Source organism: Lagenorhynchus albirostris, chromosome 3 (assembly GCF_949774975.1).
Source record: "Lagenorhynchus albirostris chromosome 3, mLagAlb1.1, whole genome shotgun sequence".
NCBI classification, from domain to species: Eukaryota; Metazoa; Chordata; class Mammalia; order Artiodactyla; family Delphinidae; genus Lagenorhynchus; species Lagenorhynchus albirostris.
The window spans coordinates 155,131,820-155,151,236 of NC_083097.1; the positions used below are offsets into that span (position 1 = coordinate 155,131,820).

Sequence of the window (19,417 nt, forward strand, 5' to 3'; positions counted from 1 at the left end):
TAAGTCAGAAAGAGAGAGACAAATACCGTATGCTAACACATATATATGGAATTTAAAAAAAAAATGTCATGAAAAACCTAGGGGTGAAACAGGAATAAAGACACAGACTTACTAGAGAATGGACTTGAGGCTATGGGGAGGGGGAAGGGTAAACGGTGACAAAGTGATAAAGAGGCATGGACATATATACACTACCAAAAGCAAGGTAGTTAGCTAGTGGGAAGCAGCCGCATAGCACAGGGAGATCAGCTCGGTGCTTTGTGACCGCCTGGAGGGGTGGGATAGGCAGGGTGGGAGGGAGGGAGACGCAAGCGGGAAGAGATATGGGAATATATGTATATATATAACTGATTCATTTTGTTGTGAAGCTGAAACTAACATACCATTGTAAAGCAATTATACTCCAATAAAGATGTTAAAAAAAAAATCTAAGTTCCATTAATTAAAAAAACTTTTTTCTGACTGCTGTTCTACACTATATCAGGGATAACTTCCCTGAGATTCATTCTATGGCTTTCCTCAATTTGATTTCTCTACTTTTGAAGAAAATCTATACTCTGGTTAAAGGTTTGCCATCATAAACAACAACAACAACAATAATTAGGCAGTATCTCCCAATGAATACCATGCTATTTAGCAAATAGTTCCCTTAAAATGAACAGTTTCTCAAGTATATTTCACACCTGAGTAATATCACTGAGTTCACAGTGTCAAATCCTTGGCTCAAGCTGCCTCTACTCACATCACAACTCATGTTATCAGTTATTATTGTCCCAAAGCAAAGGGCTGGCAGACTAGGGAGAAAGCTCATTTGCAAAGTTTTTCGAGGTGTTACGGGCTGATCTGTGTGTGTCACCCCCTGCCCCTCCGCACCCAAACTCATATGTTGAAGTCCTAACCTCCAGTCCTAACCTCTGGTACCTCAGAATGTGACCTTATTTGCAGACAGAGTTGTTACAGAAGAAACCAAGGTGAAATGAGGTCTTTAGGGTGGGGCCTGTTCCCATATGATTGGTGTCTTTATAAGAAGTGGATTTGGATGTACAGAGGGAAACAATGTGGAGACACAGGGAGAAGACAAGCCAAGAAGAGAGGCCTGGGACAGATTCTTCCCTCACAGCCTCCAGAAGGAACCAACCCTGCTGACACCTTGACTTCAGATTTCCAGGTTCCAGAACCATAAGACAATAAACATCTGTTGTTTAAGCCACCAGATCTGTGGCACTTTGTTATGGCAGCTCTATCAAAATATATGTGGTGAGAGACTATTGCTTCCAAAGGAATTCCAGAGTTGGAATTCCCCAGGAACCGTAAAACCACATGTTCAAAATAAACAAATTGTCATTTCTGTAACACTCTCTTCCCTTTCTGCCAAGATTACATCTACAACAAGCAGGGGCGTGGTGGGAGGTGCAAAGAGAAATGTATAGTTATAAAGATGTATATGCACTGATGTCATCTGTATAGCCCAGTGAGTAATAGCCTAGCTCAGAGTCAGCCTGACTTGGCTTCACTATCCCAACTCCGTTACTTAACGTTTGTGCAATCCTGGGTAAATTAGTTCCTTACCTCTCTGTGCTCCTCAGTACCTCAGTTTTCTCATCTGTAATATGGGGATGATACTGACACCAACTTCACAGAGTGTTGTGAGAATTAAGGAGATATATATATATATATATATATATATATTTCACACAGTAAGTGTAAGCTTTTAACACTCATTGTAATTATTTAATTACTACCCTCAACACTTCCTATAAGGCACAGAATAGAACATTATGGAGTCTAGACACTGGTACTCAAAACATTGAACTGAAAATTTTAAACTGTGGAATCTGCCATATTAAATTTCCCCCTTTACTGAATCTAACCAGGAGCTTGACCTAACCTCTCAAATCTCAAATGAAATTTTTGGCTTTCCTGTGTCCAAAACCAAAGTCTTGGTTTCTGCCCTCCTCTGATCTGCTCTGCCCTGGTCCTGGTCCTCACGTGCTCACGGGTGGCTACTCCCTCCTCCCAGGTGCCCCAGCCATGATGCCCCCCTCTTCATCCTCAGAGCTGGTTCTTCCCCTTGCCTGGAACTCACCTACTTCTCTCCCCTTCCACCTCCCGCACTCTGGTCAGACACTCACCTCCCTCCTGTACCACTGTGAGGGCTACTGCCCCAGCTCCCTGGTGGTCCATCCTACACTCAGGGAACCAGTGAGATGCTCTCATCCTGTAAGTCAGGAACCTGTTTTGTGAAGTCAGCTGTGGCCCTGTCTAACCTGTCCTGAGCAGGGGAGGGCTGTGGGGGGCTGTGTGAGCCCAGCGGCAGGAACCTACTACCTCAAATGCCCAGTTTGTACAGACTTCTGCAACATCAAGCTTGGGGCCTAGCACCAGCTAAGTGCTCCATCCTTTCCAACTGGTAAAATGGGTGAAGGCCAAGCTGGACCTCCCAACTCTGCCGGGGACAGGTGCCTGGACAGCTCTGAAAACAGAGACAATCAGGGCCCTTGGATGTGGTGAGGGAAGGCAGAAGGGTGACATAGCTTTTGCTTGCTCCCTCTGACAGCTTTGCCCAAATCCCTGTGGCTGCCCTAATCCACCCTCTCTAATGGAGCCCAAGCCGGCTCAGCCCCGCTTAGCACGAACTTGCTAATCCCTGGGGCTTGGAGCGCACCAGCTGTCTCCAGGATGCACTTTGCTCTCAGTGTCAGAAAGGCAAATCCAGGGCCTCAGATGGGGATGGCGGTAAAAGTGTCCATCACCTTGGCCCAAAACCTGAGATGAGGAAACTCAGGTACCAAGAGCCTCACATGGTGTGTCACTGCTTCAGACCCCGGAGCCAGGAAGGCTTTAAGAACCACCAGAAGAGCAACTCCTTAGGTTTCCATCATCAGATGCAAGAGGCAGGGGTGGGAACTGCAGGGCAAGCCTGCCCTGTCCCCTCCCTCCATCAAAGGCAATGAGGGCTGCTCGTTTCACACCAACCTGAGTACAAATCCTGATGCTGACACATGTCCACTGTGTGACCTTGGGTGAGTCACTTAACTCCTTGAGGTCTCTACTTCCCCAACTGTGAAATGGGCCTGATGGTAGAAGTCTCTTCTTTGGAGGGTTGTGTGTGTGCTACCATTAAAGGTATGCTTGCTCCTGCCTTCTTCCAGCTCAGCCCTGTTCTCCCTCCTCCTGTTCAGGCGCAATCCTGTTTGCTCAGCCCGTGTTCCTTTCTCACTCCACTCATGGGTTCATTGCAGGGATTTGCAAGGAGAAAGCTGGGAAGTGCCTTAAGCAGCCTGAGCCAAGACACTGGTGGCCAGAAGAGAGGAAGAGTAACAGAAAACGGGTAAGAGACAAAGAGAGAGACAATGAGAGAAAGGGACACTGAGAGAGATAGAATGAGACTGAGACAGAAAGAGAAGAAAGAGAGAAGGGAGAGGGGTGGGTAGAGAAAGCCGGAGACAGAGATGAGAAATAGAGAGACCAGAAGACAGAAAAGGACAGAGTGTGTATGTCAGACACATATCCAAAGACAGGAAAGAAACAGACCCAGGGAGTAGGAAAGGGAGGGAAAGGAGATGTGGAGAGAGCCAGTCCTGCGCACACGCCTTGCTCAGGACGGGTCTCCGCCCTCAGGGCGGCCTCTCATCCCTTCCCCAGAATCCTTAAATCCTCTCTCCCTCAGGGCCCTCGGCATCTGTCACTGTCCCGTCCTGAACCGACAGCGGCATCTGTCACTGTCCCGTCCTGAACCGACAGCGGCATCTGTCACTGTCCCGTCCTGAACCGACAGCGGCTGGCGCGGTGAGTGTGGCTACAGAGGGGGCCTGGGTGTGCGCTGGGGGTGGACTCCCAGTAAGAGCGGCCCAGGGCTGTCGGGGAGGGCAGGGGTAGGACTGGAGCCAGTGGTCGAGCAGGGGGGACCCAGGTGATGAGGTTCAGAGGGTGTGAGAGCCAGGTGGCCCGGGAAGGCTGGCCGAGTTGATGCTTCATAACTTCTCCAGCTGACTCGGCCAATATTTATATACTGCGCGCCTCCCCTCTCCCCAAGGCTTGGGGCTCACTCGCCTTTCCGCCGACCCGGGTCCTACCTCTGCCGGGCGCTCAGAGCGTTCTCCCGTTCTGTTCCCGTCCCCACCCCGTCTTCCTGCCGCAGCCCCCGAGCCGATGGCCGGGATCCTGCCGGTGCTGACGCTGCTGCTGACGCTGGCGCAGGCGGGCGTGGCGGGCGCCGCGGGCTCGGTGCGCCTGGCGGGCGGCCTCACGCTGGGCGGCCTGTTCCCGGTGCACGCGCGGGGCGCGGCGGGCAGAGCGTGCGGGCCGCTGAAGAAGGAGCAGGGAGTGCACAGGCTCGAGGCCATGCTGTACGCGCTGGACCGCGTGAACGCCGACCCCGAGCTGCTGCCCGGGGTGCGCCTGGGCGCGCGGCTGCTCGACACCTGCTCGCGGGACACGTACGCGCTGGAGCAGGCGCTGAGCTTCGTGCAGGCGCTGATCCGCGGCCGCGGCGACGGCGACGAGGCAGCCGTGCGCTGCCCAGGCGGCGTCCCCCCGGTGCGCGCCGCGCCCCCTGAGCGCGTGGTGGCTGTCGTGGGCGCCTCGGCCAGCTCCGTCTCCATCATGGTCGCCAACGTGCTGCGCCTGTTTGCGGTGAGGGCCCGGGGGAGCGCCCGGGTTGCAGCTTCTCTCCCTTGTCCTTGCCCTGGGCGTTGCTGAGGTCTGGCCTCCTTGCGAGAATCACTCTAGTTCGCAAAGAAACCTTGTCCCCTGGGCCAGACGCAAGCCTGTCTGGGAAGGTTGTTCGGAATTAAAGCGTCTAGAGTGCCCGGGGTAACTAAGTCATCCATTAATTGCACTGTAGCCCATGAGCGTTTCTCTGCCTCGTTTTCTCTCATTTTCCCTCTTTCTTTGTCTTTTTTCTTGATTTTCTCTTTCCATCTCCCTGTCTCTCTCTTCCCCTCTCCTTTCCATAACGTCTTCACATTCCACCCTTCCTTTCTGTTTCAGCTTCAAACATCTCTGTCTTCCCTAGACCAGCTCCAGCCCGCTTCTTCCAGAACCTCCCCCTCTCTGACCTTCATACCAGCTCCCACATGCTCCCTTTTATGTGTGTGTGTGTTTTGTTGTTTTCTTTCTTTTTTTTTTTGCTCGTGAGTTTTTCTTTAACATGAGGGATACACCCTCTTCTCTGCTAGCCGCCCTCTTCCCAGCCTCCCCAGCCACCATTCTCCACTCTGCTTTCACACTTACTGCCCCCACTCCTTCTCCTGGATCAGCTCAGCTGTAATCCCTGCTATTAATCACTCTAATGCACGCAGATAAACCCAGTTCTAAACAGGCCCCTCCATTAGTCAAGACACAGCCTTCAATCAAATAACCCCTCCCCAGCTCTCCTGCCTGATCTGCCCCTCCTGGCCTCTCTTTGTGGCTGTTCCAGCTTGCCCCCAGCACTGTAACCCTAAACGTCCCTGTCCTGGGTCCTCATTGCTCTCCCTCCCTAGGGTCACTGACCCTCCATTCACAGCCCTGGTGTCCTTCCCCACTCCAGATACCCCAGATCAGCTATGCCTCCACGGCCCCTGAGCTTAGCGACTCCACACGCTATGACTTCTTCTCCCGCGTGGTGCCACCTGACTCCTACCAGGCCCAGGCCATGGTGGACATCGTGCGGGCATTGGGATGGAACTACGTGTCCACGCTGGCCTCCGAGGGCAACTATGGCGAGAGTGGGGTTGACGCCTTTGTGCAGATCTCCCGAGAGGCTGGTGAGCTTGGGGCAGGGGGGTCTGAGGCATGAAGGAGCCTATAGAGGGTCTGTTGGACAGGGCATAAGCAGTGAGGTAGGGCACTGGGTTCATGATGGGGAGCCCGGATGGTGCCCCCTGTGGGGGTCCTTTGGAAGACTCAGCCCCTGCCACAGTCATGAGTGGTGGTGGCCCTGGTGGGTGAATGGGTGGGACCGCAGCTGACTTTGGCATCTCCGACACCTAGGGGGGGTCTGTATTGCCCAGTCCATCAAGATTCCCAGGGAGCCAAAGCCAGGAGAATTCAATAAGGTGATCAGGAGACTCATGGAGACACCAAATGCCCGGGGCATCATCATCTTTGCCAACGAGGATGACATCAGGTGGGACAGATGGCATGTTCAATCACCGTGTTCTTCAGAGGCTGTCCTTGAAGACCCTGCCGCCTCTTCTCACATATCCCAGCCACGTACATCCTCCTTTCCCTCTTTCTCACCTCCCCTTACCTTCCTGCCCCCACATACCTTTTCTGCTGCCACCTCTCTGCCTGGTGCCCCCAGAAATGAACCAGGCCTGGTCTGGGTGAAGATGCTCCAAACCTAGCCAGGGAAACACAAGAATATGTGTCTGTTTCTCTAATTAACAGTGGGGGAGAGACTGGTGGGCGCATGTAAGTGCAGAAAATGAGCTGTCAGGGAAGGACTCCCAGGGATAGGAGGGTATCAGCAGAAGGCCATGAGCCCCAGCAAGAGAAGGTAGGCCCTTCTTAAAGGCAGCATGCAGTGGACTATGGTGCACAGAACAAGAGGGCAGGCCTGGGGTCAGAGCCTGGCTGGACACTTTACTACCTGAAAAACCCAGGGCAAGTGTCCTAAACTCCCTACATCCTACCTTTCCTGATAAACAAAGGGTCTGATGAGTGATGCAGAATGGGGTAGATGGAGAGAGAAGAATGGAAAGTGACCAGAGTTAAGTTGGAGGAGGCTCTCCGGCCCTCGCTCACCCCTACCCTATCCTTACCAGGAGGGTCCTGGAGGCTGCACGCCAGGCCAACCTGACCAGCTACTTCCTGTGGGTTGGCTCAGACAGCTGGGGAGCCAAGATCTCACCCATCCTGAACCTGGAGGACGTGGCCGTGGGAGCCATCACCATCCTGCCCAAAAGGGCCTCTATTGATGGTGAGTGGGGGAACGCCCTTCCCCACGGCATCTCCCACCCATATTTATCCTTCCCCATGATCCCCCCTTGGGGGTGCTCATTTTCCCCTTCTATAAAATTGTACCATGATCCAGGGTCCCTTCTAGGATTCCCAGATTCTAGAATTCTGAGATTCTGTGAATACATCCCTCCAAGCAGTGTTTGAATGAATTGGCAGGTGAGGAAATGCACATCCCACTCTACAGGGTGAAGAATTGTTAGGTTTTGTTTGTTTGTTTAGTTTTGTGTTAATTCAATGCCTGTATTCCTGGTTCTGCCAAAGGCACTCTAATTTGAGGGTGACTGTGGGAGGGATAGAAACCAAGGATGTGGGTCATACTGTCCTGTTGATCAATTAATGAGGCCTTCCTCTCCACCATCCCGCCTGTGAATATCTGGAAGAATGCAGGAAAGATGGCCACTTTACACTAGGATTGCTCATTTCCCCAAAGGCTAAACTGAACATGCTTTGATGAGGCACTTCGGGGTATTTTATGAAGTGCAGACCCTTGTAAATGCTGAGCCCTGACTCGCAGAGGCTCCCAGCCTTCGGGAGGTGTACACCCACCCTTACACTCTTTCTTTCCCTTAGAATGCATTCAGTTGCAGGCAACAGACTAGACTGAGAGTGGTTTTAGCAATAAAGGCATTTCATTACAAGGCAAGAGGTTTCAAAGTAGGGGCAACTTCATGCTTGGGGCAGTGAGTCAATGATGTTCTCAGAGCCCTGAGCTCTGTCTCCCTTTCTGTTCCACCATCCTCTGTAGTTGCCATATGCCTTCTATTTTTTAAAAGTCAACCTGTTTTTGTTTTTGTTTTTTTAATGAATTTATTTATTTATTTATTTTTGGCTGCGGTCGGTCTTTGTTACTGTGTGCGGACTTTCTCTAGTTGTGGTGAGCGGGGGCTACTCTTCGTTGCGGTGAATGGGCCTCCCATTGCGGTGGCTTCTCTTGTTGCAGAGCACGGGCTCTAGGCATGCGGGCTTCAGTAGTTGTGGCTCGCAGGCTCTAGAGCTCAGGCTCAGTATTTGTGGCACACGGGCTTAGTTGCTCCGCGGCATGTGGTCTTCCTGGACCAGGGCTCGAACTCGTGTTCCCTGCACTGGCAGGCAGATTCTTAACCACTGCGCCACCAGGGAAGTCCCATGTGCCTTCTTGATTGTGGTGTTTTATTCACAAAGTGGCTGCTGAAGCTCCACCCATTACATCTTCATAGCAGCATCCTAACCAGGAAAGAAAAGGCAGCAAAAAATTCTCTCATGTGGTGAGGCTCTGAGCTTGTATCAGGATGCAAATTTACCATGGAGTCCCTAGATGGCTTTGAACTCATTGGCCAGGCCAGAAATTGGTCACATGGGTATCCCCAGCTGCAAAGTGAGTAAGCGGTGAAGGGACACAAGTAGTGAGCTGTGGCTAGCTCAGACTGTTGCCAGCCCCCTCCCTCCTTCCCTGTCTCTCAGGATTTGACCAGTACTTCACGACTCGCTCCCTGGAGAACAACCGCCGGAACATCTGGTTTGCTGAGTTCTGGGAAGAGAATTTTAACTGCAAACTGACCAGCTCAGGTACCCAGTCAGACGATTCTACCCGCAAATGCACAGGTGAGAGCTGCCCAGGGTGGCGAGGGTGGTGAGGGAGAAGGTGGGAGGCCAGGTTGGGCATCTGGGAGCCAGGCACACTTCCTCTGGGCATCCCTAGGACAGGTGAGGAACGCATCGGCCGGGACTCTGCCTACGAGCAGGAAGGGAAGGTGCAGTTTGTGATTGATGCTGTGTACGCCATTGCCCACGCCCTCCACAGCATGCACCAGGCTCTCTGCCCCGGGCACACAGGCCTGTGCCCGGCAATGGAGCCCACCGACGGGCGGACACTGCTGCAGTATATTCGAGCTGTACGTTTCAATGGTGAGTGGGAGCCAGAGCCCCTACGTGAATGAGGGGAAGCCTGCTGGGATGGAGTTCTTGGGACCTGGGACGACTCAGGATGGAAGGAATGGGAGAGCAGAAGAGTATAGTGGGAGCATCTGGGCCTGAGAGCTGGAGGCTCGAGCCAAGTTCTGGGGAACAGTTTTTAACACCCCTCCTTCTCCAGGCTTCAGTACCTCCTGCTACAGGCTGCAAATTCCAGGTGTTGGGGAACTTCTCTGTGGCCCCTTCTGCCTGGATCCCTCAGAGGGTCACACACAACTCTCCTCTCCATTGCACGGAGTTTGTAGTCGTCTGGTCTCTGAGGGCACGCACGGGGCACAGTGCAGACTGTGCAAAGGCACTGCTTACACAGTGGACAGGCAGCCCACTCCGAGTCTCAGGCTTCCGAATGCCTCCCCAGCCAGGCCCTGTGCTGCCTGAGCACAAGGCATGAGTCTGTGTCCCTCCAATACGAGTGGAGGGCCTGGCACATGGTCAAGGCTCAGAATAAGGGTTTCTGAAAAGGCCCAGATGGACTCAGCCATGCTTATGGTTTGCTGGGGGGGCTTCGCATTGTGTTCAATTACTATCCTTTAGTAAATTAAGAACTCTCTTCTTCCACCAAATGTTGAGCACCTTTCCTCTGCCAAGCTCTCCGTTAAAGAGCGTGACTTAGGGATTTCCCTGGCGGTCCAGTGGTTAAGACTCTGTGCTTCCACTGCAGGGGACACAGGTTCGATCCCTGGTCAGGGAACTAAGATCCCTCATGCTGATGGCCAAAAAGTTATAAATAAATAAAGAGCATGACTTAATAGCACTCCAGAACAGCTCTGCAAGCTGGTAGAACAAGCTTCTAAAAGAAATAAGGCACGCTGATTGTTCAAATCAGTACCTTTGTAAGTCTGAACTCATCCTCTCGCCTGCACAGTTAAGCTCTTTCTTATTTCTTTTTAAATTGTGGTAACATGCACATAGCGTAATATTTACTATCTTAACCATTTTTAAGTGTACGGTTTAGTGGTGTACATTGTTGTGCAGTCAATCTCTAGAACTCTTTTCATTGTGCAGAACTGAAACTCTGTACTCATTAAACACTAACTCCCCATTTCCCCCTCCCCCAGCATTCTACATTTTGTCTATGAATTTGACTGCTCTAAGTACCTCATATAAGTGGAATCACACAGTATTTGTCCTTTTGTGAGTGGCTTATTTCACTTATCATAATGTTCTCAAGGTTCATCCATGTTGTAGAATGTGTCAGAATTTCCTTCCTTTTTAAGGCTGAATAATATTCCATTGTATGTATAGACCACAATTTGCTTATCCGTTCATCCGTTGATGGACACTTGCGTTTCTTCCGCATTTTAGCTACTGTGAATATGCTGCTGTGAACATAAGTGTACAAATATCTCTTTGAGTCCCTGCTTTCCATTATTTTGGGTATATAGCTAGAAAAGGAATTGCTGGATTGTGTGGTAATTCTGTTTAATTTCTTGAGGAACCACCATATTGTTTTCCACACTGACTGCATCATTTTGCATTCCCACCAGTGAAGTATAGGGTTTCAATGTTTCCATACACTTGCCAACACTTACTTTCTGTTGTTTTGACAGTGGCTATCCTAAGTGGGTGTGAGGTGGTATCTCACTGCGGTTTTGATCCGAATTTCCCTGATGATAGGTGATGCTGAGCACCTTTTCACGTGCTTGCTAAGCTCTTCCTTTGTCCTGGCTGGGCCTTTGATGGGCTCGAGAACCAGCTGAGGATGACAGGCTCTCCTTCCAGGCAGCGCAGGAACCCCTGTGATGTTCAATGAGAACGGGGATGCACCCGGGCGATACGACATCTTCCAGTACCAGGTGACCAATGGCAGTGCGGGCAGTGGCAGCTACCAGGCTGTGGGCCAGTGGGCGGAGACCCTCAGACTGGATGTGAGTGGCACAGGATGAGCTCTGGGCACAGGGAGGCGGACCCACCTTCCTGGAGGTGGGAGTCACAGGTCCCGGTGTCCCCTGTGTCCCAGGTGGAAGCCCTGCAGTGGTCGGGAGACCCCCGAGAGGTGCCCGAGTCTCAGTGCAGCCTCCCCTGTGGGCCGGGAGAGCGGAAAAAGATGGTGAAGGGCGTCCCCTGCTGTTGGCACTGTGAGGCCTGCGACGGGTACCGCTTCCAGGTGGACGAGTTCACTTGCGAGGCCTGCCCCGGGGACATGAGGCCCACGCGCAACCACACGGGCTGCCGCCCCACGCCAGTGGTCCGCCTGTCCTGGTCCTCGCCCTGGGCGGCCCCGCCCCTCCTCTTGGCCGTGCTGGGCATCATGGCCACCACCACAGTGGTGGCCACCTTCGTGCGGCACAACAACACGCCCATAGTCCGGGCCTCTGGCCGCGAGCTCAGTTACGTTCTCCTCACCGGCATCTTCCTCATCTACACGGTCACCTTCCTCATGGTGGCTGAGCCCGGGGCGGCTGTCTGCGCTGCCCGCAGGCTCTTCCTCGGCCTGGGAACCACCCTCAGCTACTCTGCTTTGCTCACGAAGACCAACCGCATCTACCGCATCTTTGAGCAAGGGAAGCGCTCGGTCACGCCCCCACCCTTCATCAGCCCCACTTCGCAGCTCGTCATCACCTTCAGCTTCACCTCCGTGCAGGTGAGTCCTTGGGCTCCCAGAGTGACGGGGTGGGCAAACGGGGTCGGGGCTGGGGGTACGGGCACTGACCTCCACCTTAAAACTCAGAGTCCCGGGCTTCCCTGGTGGCGCACTGGTTGAGGGTCCTCCTGCCAATGCAGCGGACACGGTTCGTGCCCGGTCCGGAAAGATCCCACATGCCGCGGAGCGGCTGCGCCCGTGAGCCATGGCCTCTGAGCCTGCGCGTCCAGAGCCTGTGCTCCGCAACGGGAGAGGCCACAACAGTGAGAGGCCCGCGTACAGGAAAGAAAAAAAAAAAAAAAATCAGAGTCCCTCTTCTATTTTGGCCTCTATGTTAAAAAAAAAAAAAAAGAAAAAGTCCCAGGAGATAGGGTGCTACTATTTCTGTAACTAGAAGAACTCATTTAGGAGCAGCTGTTTCCTCCTGCTTCATCCTTAAAGGAAAATGGATCAGTAAGGTGGGGAGTGCAAGCATCCTGTTATTTTTCTGTAAAACAGTGAAATTATTTTCATAAAGTGAACGTGCTCTTCCATAATTTGGCTCCCAGGGCAAAGAGAATCTGATGAATTTCCCCCAAGCAGAGAATCTGTTTCCATAAAGGCAGTTCCTGCTGCCCAGTCACTGGGTAACTTGGATAAGAGGCACAGGGTCTAATGATACTATGTGGAGTGAAGCATCCAATTCCATTGATGGCCAGAATTTCATGCTGTATGTGCAGCAAAAGCAGAGTTCCTTTAGGGTTTTCTCTGAGATGGTAATATTACAACATTGGAAATGGCTCCTGTGGTCTGGAAAGCACTGGATGTTTTCTGTGTAAAGGGTGCTAAGACAAGTGTGTGTGACATTGTATGACACTGCAGAGCCAGCCCAGTTCTCAGGGCCAGGTGGATGGCCCATGCTCAGCTCATTTGGACACGGCTCACTCTCCACCCCAGGAGAGCCCTTCTTCCTACCCAGCTCTGCATATAACATGGTCATTCCCACCCATGGGCCTCAGTCCATGCAATTCTTCACAACTGGAAGGTGCTGCCATTTTCTGACACATAGCAGGGTCTGAGCGTCCTCTGTCAGGGCTGGAATCTCAGTGCACAGCCCATCCTCAGAAAGCACCTCACTGCTTCCTGCCTGAAACCCCCGTGGCACCTCTTGCCCCAGGATAGAGATGTTTAGACTGCATTCAGTACCCCCGTCTGGCTCACCTATGGACTCCCCACATTATACCTCTCTTTCTAGAAATCCCAAATCTTTTCAAAGATGCACACCTTCAACTTTACAAGGTTATTCAGCAATATGATGGATGTGAAATGGTATCTCATTGTTTTAATTTGTCTCTACTTACTAGTGCAGCTAGCCTTTGTACTTTCCTCTTCTGTGATGTGCCTGTGCCTCTTCCTGTGCTTTGCTCACTTTCTATTATTTTGTAGGCTTTTGTTATCTGTACTGGATGCTAATTCTTTTACCAAGTACATGGGTTGCAAATTCAGTGGGGCACATTTTGGTTGCTACTCCGTGTATCATAGGCCTTGGGTTTTAGTTTCTCTTGGGCAACTTTCCCCCCCAGCTAGAGGATTTCTAAGAGGAGCCTCCATGCTTCCTTCCTGGACAGTGGGTGGAGTTTTATTTTATTAGTCCCTTGTTCATGGGGCTGCTGCCTTTGGGAGAATCACAAAAAGGTGTTCCTTCTGGGTGTGCAAATTATTTAAAAAGCATCCTTTCCTCTAGGATCACATGGCCCTACTCCAGGTGCCCAGTATGGCGCTGAAGTGTTGGCTAGGTTTCAGCCCTGCTCCTCCCAAGTCAAGCATCTTGTGCAGTGAACCACCTGGACAAATGTAGGGGACGGCCCTTCCAGGGTCCCACCTTTATGCAGGTGTCTTAGTTCCTACTCCCCAGCTTCCCTTGGCTCGAGGTCATGTCTCCCCTCACTGTGAAGGAATTCATACTCCATCTTCTCCTTGTTAGGGCCTGTGTCTGACTCTGACCTCCCTGGCCACCTGGCATCAGTTCACATTCTTACTGCTCTCCATTCAGTGCCTCTATATTTTGAGCCTCACTATGCATTCACACACAATTTCATTATATCTTGTTCAACAGTTCTCTGGATCTGGAGAAGGAAGGGGGTCCTCAGGAACTTGGTTTGCCATATTGCTAGATTAGATAAAGCTAGTGTTTTCCCACCTACAGAATACATGATACTGCCTCCCTGGATGGTTGTGAAGGGAAACATTTCTGCTGGGCCTGGTTCCTAATCAGTGGGACATGCACTGACTCCTCCCCCAAGCTGGCATCGTGTCTTCACAACAGATTATGAGGGTTCCCATTCGGTAGATAGAGGAGACGTGATTAGGGTCACCTTTCCAGAGCCCCTGCCTGCAGTCACTGCACCTTGCTGGGCTCAGTAAACGGTGGTGGTAATGGCTGAAATACAGGAAGAGGACATCCAGGGCCCCTTCCCCAATCAGCCCAGATGTCCCCAGTACATACTTCCACTGCAGCCCCTTCCCTCCACCTGCCTGTGTCACAGGCCTTTGCCCAGGCAGTCCCCTGCTGGACAACCCTCCCCTCTCCACAGTGGCTTTCAGGCCTGAGCATCCCACTCAATAGGCCAGGAGCCTAAAAACGACCCTAACCTGCTAGAGATCTCAGTCGAGGGTGAGGCTGGGTGTGTCCTTGATACCATGTTGGCTCCTGCAGGTGGTGGGAGTGATGGCCTGGATGGGGGCCCAGCCCCCACACAGTGTGATTGACTATGAAGAGCAGCGGACAGTGGAACCAGAGCAGGCCAGAGGGGTGCTCAAGTGCGACATGTCAGATCTGTCCCTTGTCGGCTGCCTGGGCTACAGCCTCTTGCTCATGGTCACATGCACGGTGTATGCCATCAAGGCCCGTGGCGTGCCTGAGACCTTCAATGAGGCCAAGCCCATTGGCTTCACCATGTACACCACCTGCATCATCTGGCTGGCTTTTGTGCCTATCTTCTTTGGCACTGCCCAGTCAGCTGAAAAGGTAATCTGGGTCCCCCGTCAGTTTCATGACCTCGTTTATTTCCTGCCTGTCCACGGAAGGGCTCGATTATTCCAAGAGCTGGGCCACCCATGTGAATGCTTGCTTGGTTGGCTGAGTAATTCATGTACTCATTTGTCTTTCCAGTCTCCCTCCAGTTGTTCTCTCAGTCCCCTTTCCATTGTTTATTCATTCATTTTTTTTCATCCATGCTTCTTCCAACCATCAATTAACTTTATTTTATTCAATTATCTTTTCATATACTTTGTATCTGCCAATCCATTCATCTGTCGGTCTATTTGTTTGACAGTCATTTATTCATGTGTACAGTGGAGCATTTGTTTATTCACCTCCGTCTTCCCTTTGTTTGCCTACTTGCTCCTTCATTCAGGTTTGGTTCATCCATTCATTTGTACATTTGAAAACATGTTCATTCATTCATTAACATTCTCTAGCACTTTTTAGGCATATGGACCATTTCCCCAGGTGTTGCTCTCTGTGAATGAACCTCTCACTTCCCTTGATCACTTGTCCACTCAGTCCTGTGTCATTTACCCTTCTTCCTGCCTATACCAGAGCCAAACAGTGACTACCAATTCTTCATGCCACGGGGCCTTTGCTTACACTGCTCTCCTTTATTGAGTGCTCATTCCCAGTCACTTGACTGAAATAGACTCATTTCCAGGCTGTGTGGGGGTGGAGGGTGGGAGAGACCTGGGCTGAGTCCCACCTGGTCCCTTCCTCCGTGGCCTAGATCTACATCCAAACCACCACACTGACTGTGTCCTTAAGCCTGAGTGCATCGGTGTCCCTCGGCATGCTCTATGTACCCAAAACCTACGTCATCCTGTTCCACCCGGAGCAGAACGTGCAGAAGCGGAAACGGAGCCTCAAGACAACCTCCACAGTGGCAGCCCCACCCAAGGACGAAGGCACAGAGGCCCCCAAGTAGCAAGTAAGGGATGAATGGGACAATCGCTCCCCATCCTCTGTTCTTTTCTTTCCCTTGCTTCATGGTGGAAGCTGTGAAGAGCCCAGATCTGCAGTGAGCAATCAGGGTGGGGAGTCCACAAAGGCCACGGCCACCAGGATGGAGCTGGCCTGGACCCACAGGACACCTTTTTCTGTTTTTCTGTGCATGATGGCGTCATACTTCCTCACTGCAGACCAGACTTTCTACTCATGGTGGGAAACAGCCACTGAGAGAATCCTACTCTGGAGAGGAACTAAACTTATACTCACTGATTTGAAGTTCAGAGATCATGATGAAGCCCTGGGCTTGGCCCAGTGTGAGTGGATTTCCACCCCTTGATCAACCACCAGAATTTGGGGATTGGGCAGCATGTGAGAATATGTAGACCCCAGAATGAAATTCAGGGTTGGAGTCAGGGAGGAGCAGTTTCCACAAGAGCTCTGTGGGTCTGTATTTTGGACTAACTTGGGCTTGGGTAAATATTTTGCTGGTACAGAGGGATCGAGCCTTGGATGAGAGCCCTGTGAGAGAAGATGGGCCTGCACAGGACAGGGGAATGAGCAGAGGGAACTGGGATGCTCCCATGAGATTATTTGTGGCAGGGTCTTTTCCTCGAGATCTTTTCTCCTGGGATCTGGGGGATGTCACATTTAGAGAACTGCTTTTTTTTCCTTTCCCATGTGTATTCCCTTAAATGAACCCTGAACTTTAAGAAAATCAGATACACTTGTGTGGTGGTAGGGGTGTGAGAATAAACTAGCAAGGGTGGTGTTTGCCCTCCTCTGATGCCTGTAAGGGATGGTGTTCACAAGTTCTAGGTTGGGACCAGTGACAGAGAGAGTTGTGTCCATGGCGAAGATTAATTCCAAGTGGATAACTTAGGATGAACATCAAAACTGTTCTCTTCCAATATTTCCTGGGAAGATCCCCTTCGAAAGGCAAGCATGAGGCATGGGAAGGAAGATGCTTGGACTTCAAATGCATTTTTCATTAATCTTTTTTTAACAAGAAGTTCAGTTTAAGTTAATGGAATTTTATTTCCCTGGGGTAGAATTTAAATTTGTTAAATTGACTCTTTTTATTTATCAGTATGAATTCTCTAGTATCTAATGTCTGGAACTGATTTTGAAGATCAACAACACTTCATACAACATGGAGACTCTTCCTTAGACAGAGTCTCTGCATAATCCATTTTGACCTTGGGACTAGGTGTTTCTGCATTCTTTAATAGGGCTTCTCCTCAGAATAACATTTTTGGTGTACAGATTCTCCTTCCTCACATTTGTTGCATTCCTAGGAATTCTCCACAGTGTGAACTATGACATTTCATATATTGCTGGATGCTTACCAAAATTCATTATTTCATACAGGTTCGCTCCTGTGTGGGTTTCCTGATGTACAATGAGGTGTGTTTTCTTACTGATGGCTTTTCCACACTAGTGCTTTGATAGGGTTTTTCGCCTATATTAACTCTTAGAGAACAATGAGCTCTGATCTCCGAAGAAGGTTTTCCTGTATTTATTATTTTCTTGGTGTTTCTCTTGGTATGAATTCTCTGATGTGCCGTGAGTCTTGACTTCTAGTTGAAAACTTTTCCACAGTTTTTACATTTTTGTGGTTTTACCCACTCTGAACTCTGTGACTTAGATTTTGGATGATTTCTTAGTAAAAGCTTTTCCACATTTAGAGGTTTCCTCCCCATGTGAAGTTTCAGACTTAGAGTCCTGGTTTCCTGCTGAAGACTTTCATATACCCCCGCATTCATTCAGACTGGTCTCTCTGATGTGGATTCTTTGATGCACAGTGAGTTCTGTCGTCTTCTTCTGGGCCTTCTCACATTCAGTCCACTTGTAGAAGATGCATGCACCATTTTGTGTGCAGTGGGGGCATCCTCTATTGCTAAAGGCATTGTCATATTTAGTACATTTGTGAGATTTCTCTCCTTTCTGAATTCTCTAATGTGTACAAAAAGTTCTGACTCTTGGAAGAGGGCTTTTCCACATTCAGTGTGTACATAATGTCTCTACCTTGGATCATTTCTTTGATGTTCAGTGGGGGTTGACAAATCCTTGAAGGTTTTTCCATGCTCTTTGCATGCATAGTTTGCCTTCTCCGATGTCCAATCAATCAATTTGAACCCCTGAAAAAAGTTTTTCCCCCAAATTTGTGGAATTTATAAGGCATTCTGCCTATGTGTTTCATTTTCTGTTGAATAAGAGCCAGGCTATACCTATAGGCTTTCTCACATTCATTGTCCTTGAATGATTTCTCACCAGTATGGATTATATATTCCAGTGAAAACGGGGTTCTGGTTGGAGGCTTTTCCACATTACAGTCACAGTATTTCTCTCCAGTGTGAGTTCTCTAAAGCAGAGTAAGATTACATTTTGTTATAAGCTTTTATTCACCATGTTCAATGTGTTGAGACTTGTACAGGAGGGATTTTTTTATATTACTTATATTCTTATGCATTTTCACTAGTGTGGTTTTTAGTGGACACATTTATAACATTTATTACAACTTTGTCACATTTATTACATTTTGTGGTCTTTGGAAATTTCTCCCAAATTCATTACATTCATTGTCTCTCACTTTATTCAGTAATTTCTCCATAAATAAATGTAAAATTTCCCAAACATTTGACTTGGGTTTTCTGTTCCTTTTGTATATAGTTATTGACTTGCAAGACTCCCTGTAAAATGGAATAAAATGATAACTCCAAGTGAATCTTTTCGCCATCATTTTATAGAAGGAAACCTCTTCAGGAATACTGTTATATTGACGTCTTTGCCTCTAAATATGAAAAATTCCTAAGTGTAAACATTTCCCACCTCTTGGGCTTTGAGGGGAGAAACCTGCTCCAGTGTGGACAGAGCAGAGTACTGAAAGCTATGACAAGTAGGTTGGGAGTTTCAGAGATGACATTTTAATCTGTGGAGCAAAGAGTAGGAATCAAGATGGGCTGCAGCTCTGAAAGGGGAAGACTGAGTGGGAGGATTGGATGGAAAAGGCAAAGAAAGGTAAAGAGAGGCACTAATGGTGATGGGACTGGGTTTGGACATTTTTAGCCTCATCACTTCATTCATGGATTACTATTGCAAAACTTTAGTCTTTCTGCTTTCTGTATTTTCCCCCCTCTCATCCTACACACCAGTATCAAAATCATCATGCCAGGGCACCAGCTCCCCACATTTATAGGAACATTGCTGTGGGTCCTGCCCTCTCCCAACACCTGCATCAGGCTGTGATTCATTCTCATATTTACCTGCAGACTCAGAGGCAGAAATCGCAGGAAGGGTGCATTAGTCTAGAGAATCATGGCCTCATGCACTGTTCACTGATATAATCTGACAGATGAAGCATCATTAGGTTATTCTACCAGAGCTCTTGAGTGCTGAATTTACCTGTAGTATCAACTTTCTAGTTTTTTCCCCATTCTGATTTGCTACACAGGGAAAATTTCCAGGATCCACAGACCTTGTCTTGCCCCTGCCCCTGTATACTTCCTTCACTCAGCTTTCACATCTTGACTTGTACAACACTGAGGTTAAGACATCTTGAGATCAATTCCAGCTCTGCCACTTACTAGATGGGTGACTTTGGGCAAGATAATTAGCCTCTCCCATAGCCAGTCTCCTTAATGATCTCCACAGAGATGCCCAAGCCATTGACCCCATTTACCTACTACTGACCCTCCTAGTCCTACCAATCACTGTCCATGCAGACCCCATTCATTAAGCGAAGTCCTCAGCTGACAAGTCCCATCACCCCATCTCAGACCCACTAGCCCTCTGATTCACTGATCTCCACAGACTGCTCATTCATTGCTGCTCCAACAATTATCATTGGGTATTTCCTCTGTGCTAAGCACCTGGGATACATCAGTCTATAAAATAGACAAGGATTGTCTCCTTCATGGAACTTACATCCTAGTTGTGGAGACAAACAATAAACAATA

The 19,417-nt window shown here is 49.7% G+C and overlaps 1 protein-coding gene across 1 annotated transcript; it reads left to right on the top strand.

The window, feature by feature from the left end:
* The first annotated feature begins 4,152 nt into the window (after positions 1-4,152).
* GRM6 (glutamate metabotropic receptor 6) lies at positions 4,153-15,438 on the top strand. The gene is made up of 10 exons (XM_060146397.1): positions 4,153-4,635; positions 5,534-5,750; positions 5,977-6,112; positions 6,753-6,907; positions 8,389-8,529; positions 8,632-8,832; positions 10,621-10,766; positions 10,859-11,482; positions 14,178-14,489; positions 15,241-15,438. Exons 1-10 carry the CDS (start codon positions 4,153-4,155, stop codon positions 15,436-15,438), a joined length of 2,613 nt encoding a protein of 870 aa, XP_060002380.1.
* Positions 15,439-19,417: the final 3,979 nt, after the last annotated feature.